The sequence below is a fragment of the Solanum stenotomum genome, chromosome 10 (genome assembly GCF_019186545.1).
Source record: "Solanum stenotomum isolate F172 chromosome 10, ASM1918654v1, whole genome shotgun sequence".
NCBI classification, from domain to species: Eukaryota; Viridiplantae; Streptophyta; class Magnoliopsida; order Solanales; family Solanaceae; genus Solanum; species Solanum stenotomum.
In genome coordinates this window covers 52,228,034-52,234,147 of record NC_064291.1, presented here as the reverse complement: position 1 = coordinate 52,234,147, position 6,114 = coordinate 52,228,034, and the positions used below count along the sequence as shown (strand labels likewise).

General features: G+C 37.8%; 1 protein-coding gene across 1 annotated transcript; it reads right to left on the bottom strand.

The window, feature by feature from the left end:
* Positions 1-5,908, bottom strand: LOC125842394 (plasma membrane ATPase 1-like). The gene is made up of 21 exons (XM_049521682.1): positions 5,849-5,908; positions 5,549-5,668; positions 5,351-5,449; positions 4,979-5,116; positions 4,747-4,881; positions 4,487-4,666; positions 4,200-4,406; positions 3,960-4,079; positions 3,412-3,531; positions 3,063-3,185; positions 2,786-2,890; positions 2,559-2,703; positions 2,273-2,437; positions 1,721-1,959; positions 1,590-1,622; positions 1,393-1,474; positions 1,135-1,295; positions 847-1,053; positions 566-751; positions 297-475; positions 1-206 (listed from the first exon to the last, which is right to left on the bottom strand). The coding sequence occupies exons 1-21, from the start codon at positions 5,906-5,908 to the stop codon at positions 110-112; spliced, it is 2,901 nt and encodes a 966-aa protein (XP_049377639.1). The 3' UTR covers positions 1-109.
* Between the last annotated feature and the right edge of the window lie 206 nt (positions 5,909-6,114).

The window sequence follows — 6,114 nt, the reverse complement described above, 5'->3', positions numbered from 1 at the left end:
CTTATTTGACAAATTGAGCAAATGATAAAAACTAAAACTGCAAACGAAAACAAGGCGAAGAACTCCACAAATGAGAAAAGGGGAATGATATCCGAAGACTCTCCTCTCGTTACAACGTGTAATGTGGATTGACATGATCAACATCTAATCCTCTAAGCTTTGCAAATGACTCTACCTTCCCTTTAAGTGTGTGAAGTTCCCTCAACCTGTTAAGTAGAACGATACAATTAAAAGATCGATAACAATCATGAAATGTAGCTTGAGATTATAAGGTTGAAAGGGACAAGGGTGTTTACCTTGCAATATCTGCGCGCCTTTTTGCTTCCTCAGCCATTACACTGATCTCCTTGAAAGTGTAATTCTCTGGAAATGTTTTAGTTTCTACAGATTGAAGGCCATGAATTGTCCTCTGTTCAGCAGCCCATGCTGCTTCGCGAGCTTCCTTACCAAAGTCCTTTCTGTTGGTGAAAGCCGTCTGATAAATGCAAATACGTTACATTATATGCTGTATGTCTAGAATCAAAGTAATGTATGGCTTTGTGAAGAAGGATATGAAGTTGCTTACCTTTTGGTTCAGTAGTAAGCCCCAGGCTCTACCACTGAGAGCATATCGAACAGCAAATTTGATGGGATCAAGGAGAAAATATGTAATAATATTAAACAACCAAATCACACCGGTCCATCTCCATCCGATCTTCTCAATACCAGCAAATTTAACAGATGTAACCATAGCAGACATAAAAGTTGCAACCTGCAATAGAAACGATGAGCAAAAATGAGACCTCTATAGATAAATCGCGTGTTGGTCCACTAGATGAAAGGAGAATGAAGAAGGGAAATACTTACCAACTGAGCAACAATAAAGGCAACAACAAGGAGTAGGCCAGGTCTTTCCATGAATGACCATCCTCGGGACCGTGTAACAAAGATCAATGCTTGGCTGATGGTGCTAACTTGGAGATATACAGCTGAAGCTAGTTTTGCATTTAGAGAATCTGTGATGACCTTATTTTCTGGAATATGTTTGTTGAAATCTGTCACGTGAAAGGCGTTCTGAAGAAAAAGGAACATGATCAGCTTAATTCATTGTTCAATAGTATTTAAAGTGGCATAGATGTAACAAGGGGAAAGTACCGCGAAGAAGCTGGTCTCAAAAGTTAAATAGAAGAATAAAGCGGTCATCAAGGCGAGGTAACTGCCTAGCACAATTCCTATTGCAAATATTTCACTGAGCTTCCAACTGTCAGGAAGTGGAGATGGCTTGACTCTGTCCTTGGATATAGTCATGATTGTGCCTGCAAACAATTTACGATTGTTCAATAAACAAACGAAGAATATAATATCATCAATCTTGCAAAGTTATGAAATGACAAGACGCGTGTGAGCCCTCACCGTCATTAAGAATGGCAATGACAAGGACCATAAATGGGGGAAAATTGAATTTCCAAAATGCAGTCAGCAACATGAATCCTAACTGTTTGATCATCACAAACATGAGTTACATTTTGCAAAAGAGAGGAAGGAATATGTTCTCCTTTTATCGCGCATATAGTTCAGGTTCCAGAATGTAATGACTAAGGCTAACTTACCACAATACGGATTGTGATGGACACTGCATATATCTGGACAAATGAAAGATTAAGAATTAGTACTATGTAAAGATATACTTAAAAGTACTAGTTTAATTTCCTTTGTGGGATGAAGTGGAGTTTTTATTAACTGTGTAATTTTTCATCCTCTGGAAAATAGCACGGCTTGTCAATACAGCATGGATAATAACACTTAGTCCTGGTTCAGTCAGAACTATATCTGAAGCACCCCGAGCTGCATCTGTTGCATCTGCTACAGCAATTCCTATATCGGCTTTCTTCAGTGCAGGTGCATCATTTACTCCATCACCAGTCATACCACAAATGTGTTTCCTGCTTTGTAAGATTCTCACGATTTCGTACTTGTGCTCTGCAAGGAGTAATATATACAGATTATGATACAAAATAAAGATCTCAAAGTCTCTACTCCCTCCGTTTCAATTTATTTGTCTGGTTTTGACTTGCACTAAGATTAAGAAAGTAAAGAAGAGTTTTGAATCTTGTGGATCTTATATATGTAGAATGTACTAAAATGTCCTTGAATCTTGTGGTCATAAACATGTCAGGTGGAAAGTTGAAAACTAAAAATTGCCGAAAAAGGAAAGAGACATTCTTTTGTAGATGGACTATAATGAAAGTACGACAAACAAATTGAAACATAGGGAGTAATTTACTCTACTTACCAGGAAAGACACCGGCAAATCCATCAGCGCTTTCAATGAGTTCTTCAATTGGAAGGACTGCAGCTGAGGAAGTCTTTTGTTCTCCAAGCAAAAATGATGAAGGATACATGTTCGTTCCCATCCCAAGACGTCTCCCAGTTTCTTTACCTATAGCTAACTGGTCACCTGGTAAAAATACCACAAAGTCAGCTAGAATATGAGTCCAAATACCAGTTGAGAATTAACAGCTGTTTTGCATTATAGCGAGAAAAGTTAACAATGTAAAAGGACTATCTGTTGAGCAAACCTGTAATCATCTTAACACTAACTCCAAGTTCAAGAGCTCTTCTAATTGTTTCAGCACTGTCATGACGTGGTGGATCAAATAGAGGGAGGAGACCAACAAATTCCCAAAGGCCACCAGGACTATCCTTTGTACCTTCTGGTACTTCCTATACGAAGAATAAACTCACAACAGTCATCATCTTGTAAATAACAACTTCACTGAAATTGACAAGTCAGTGGCCTAAGTACCTGGCGAGCAACTGCAAGAGATCGAAGCCCACGCTCAGCAAACTTATCTATTACTGAATGTACTCTATTTTTAATGTCTGATTTGTTCCAAGCCAGATTCAAAATCTAAAAGTTACAGAGAACATATGATCAGAAGAGTTTAATAAGTGTTGGAATAACTTTGAGTAGTGCATTCCACCGTTGTGATGGATACGAACCAAAAATCACAATTTTAACTGTCAGGTGCTCTAAATTGACTGAAAACTGATATTAATTATAAAAAGCATACAGCCTCTACCTGCTCTGGAGCACCTTTGCTCACTCTGTGCATTTTACCGGCGCTGTCTAGGTAGGTAAGAGCTGTCCTCTTATCAGTTGGATTGAACGGAAGGAAATGAACCTCTGTGATACCAGCTCGTGCCTTCCATGTAAATCAGTCAAATAGAACAATATTAGTCTTTTTCGCAGTGACAAATTAATAAAAGAGTTTCATAAAAGCTTAGTAGCTAAAGAGCAACTAGCATGAGGGGGTTCTTGTACACTCAAATGCATCAGAAATGCTTTTAAAAAGTTCTATATAGAAGTGTGCATTTTTTCAAGTTGCTTAAGGACGAAGAGAGTAAAAGCCGAACAGTTGCAGCATGTACCTCCTTAGGGTCAGCAAGCATGGACACTATCGCAGTATCAATTGCATCTTGGTTCTCCAGCCTGGAAGCTCTGGCAGCCATCAAAACTACCATATCCTTTTCAACATCTTTCGCGAAAACCTATAAAATTCAATTGAAATCAACAACTTTTGGTTCACAAAATGCACCGATCAGTGATCAATTTAGCTTGATGAAAAACTTCTGGTTGCTCAGGACAAATGCAATAGATGAATCTAAGGACTGACTGTCTTATGCCATGAAGTGAAGGTTGTAATTTTATATCACTATTCAACTAATTTTGACATTTTGATTGCTCAAGACAACACAATAAAAAATATTACCTAATAAGTACTGATTATATCACATTTTTGCACTATGTCAGTACTATAAGATTTTGGATATGTGTTCCAGAATAGAATTTGCAAAGGTCAATAGACATTCCGATCTAACGATTATCGTTATGAGACTATACTTATCATAGTATCAGTTTAGTTAATTTAGTGGTGCACATCTGACAAAAAGCTCTTAAAAGAGGATTTGAGGATCACCTCAATCAGATTTTTGTCCACTGATAATTTGTTCAAAGTTAGAGTGCCAGTTTTGTCACTGCACAAGACATCCATCCCCGCCATCTCCTCTATAGCTGTCATTCTTTTTGTAATAGCTCCCTGCAATTACGTGCGGTATCAGCTACTTGTCAGTTATTAACATTTTCAAATACTCTAGAAACATTTTAAACTTTCTTCATATCTACAAAATTGATATATTACACCGAGAACTCAACACACCTGCTGAGATAATCGATGAGAACCAATTGCCATAGTTACGGAGAGAACTGTTGGCATGGCAATGGGAATTCCACCAATGAGCAGAACAAGAAGGCTATCAACAGCTTCACGAGGATGTCGATGTTGTCCCCCAAATATTACAATGAGCTCAATGATCATACCAGTTGCAATTGAGCAGATGCAAAAGTTACCAATAGAAGTTAATACCTGAAACCATCAAATAAGATTAGTTATGACTTTCGGTCCTAGCATAAAGGAATTACGAGTAGAATATATGTGGTCCTCACCTGTTGAAAATGTCCAACATGTGTAGTATTTTCCACTAGATGAGCAGCCTTTCCAAAGAAAGTGTGAACTCCGGTAGCAATAACAACAGCTTCTATTTCACCTTGTTTACATGTTGACCCAGAGTATACACCATCACCGGGATTTTTGGTAACTGGAAGGGACTCTCCTGTAAGAGCAGACTGCAGGGAAACATGCTTAATTAAACACCAGTCGTTCAGGCCGAGTTGCTTGTGACATAGACCAATGATTCAACTGATACCTGATCAATTTTCAATGGATCACCGTTAAGTAGACGTGCATCAGCTGGAATTATATCCCCGAGTTTTATGCTAATGATGTCTCCAGGAACTAACACGGCTGCGTCCTCTTCATTCCATTTCCCATCCCGTAAAACCTGATACATATAATTGAATATTCTTGGACTATTAATCTATTGCAAACTTAATAACTACATGAAGAGGTCATGGTTTTCGAGCTACTAATGATCTGACCTTGGCTTTTGGAGCTAACCGAGCCATAAGAGCAGCAGCTGCATTTCCAGCGTTATTCTCTTCTATAAAACTAATTGTTGAGTTTATGATAAGTAGTGCAACAATGCCAACAAAGTCTTGATAATCAACTCCCTTGTGCTGTAACAAAAAATAATACAACAAACATCAGTTATTACTAAATTCGTGTATGATCTTGAAGACGACAACAACAACAACGTACCCAGTGTAATCCCACAAGTGAGGTCTGAGGAGGGTAGAATGTACACAGATCTTACCCCTACCTTTGCAGGGTAGAGAGGTTGTTCCCGACAGACCCTCGACTCAAAAAAAGGTTAATTCATGCAAATTTGTAGCAAACACAAAGTAATGTACCTTTCCATGTGGAAGAAAAAGAGCCATGATTGCTGCTGCTTCCATTACCCATGAAAGAGGATTCCACATGAATCCCAAAAACTTCAGTATTTTACTCTCCTGTCAAATGCAGAGTGGAAAAGATATATATTTAGATATACAAATTAGAAATTTTTCTTCAAAGGCGGAAAAGGATTGTATATATTGAACATGAGAGACCTTTTTCTCTTCGAGTTTGTTATGACCAAACACATTTAAACGTTTCTCAACCTCCGCAGAGTTGAGTCCCTCTTCTGTACATTTCAGATTCTCGAAAACCTCCTTAATAGGAATGTTTTCCTGTCAAGTGAATATACAATAGATTAAGGTCAGAACATTCTCATTAATTCGTATTTCATCAACGACAGTTTTTTCACCACGACTAATACTTGTATGGAGAATTAGACACAATACATTACTTAGTCTGCATCATTTAGTACAATTCATTGCTTTGTAGTAATACTTAAAACTAAATTTTACCAGATCAACAGTCTCATTGTTGATAGCCTCCAGAGTAGTGGTTGTCTTTTCTGTGCCCATGCTAAGTTCAATTGATTGAACCCCTCAGCCAACGATTAGTAAAAGATCTACATTTTGGAAAATGCATGTTCCATTAAATCACTTTTAACATAAACCTTGCAAGAGATTGAAGAATATGAATGGTAAACAAGACGTATACAGACTCACATTATCGGTGTAATTTTACATGTTGTAATTACCATGTTTTGCAATCTATGCTTGCTATA

What these genes read in the sequence shown, in the direction of transcription:
- LOC125842394 (XM_049521682.1), bottom strand. Translation starts at nt 5,908, where the DNA reads ATGGGCACAGAAAAGACAACCACTACTCTGGAGGCTATCAACAATGAG. An exon ending in ACAAACTCGAAGAGAAAAAG is followed by an intron (nt 5,450 to 5,548) that starts GTCTCTCATGTT and finishes TGCATTTGACAG; the next exon opens with GAGAGTAAAATACTGAAGTT. An exon ending in TGGACAAAAATCTGATTGAG is followed by an intron (nt 3,532 to 3,959) that starts GTGATCCTCAAA and finishes TGAATTTTATAG; the next exon opens with GTTTTCGCGAAAGATGTTGA.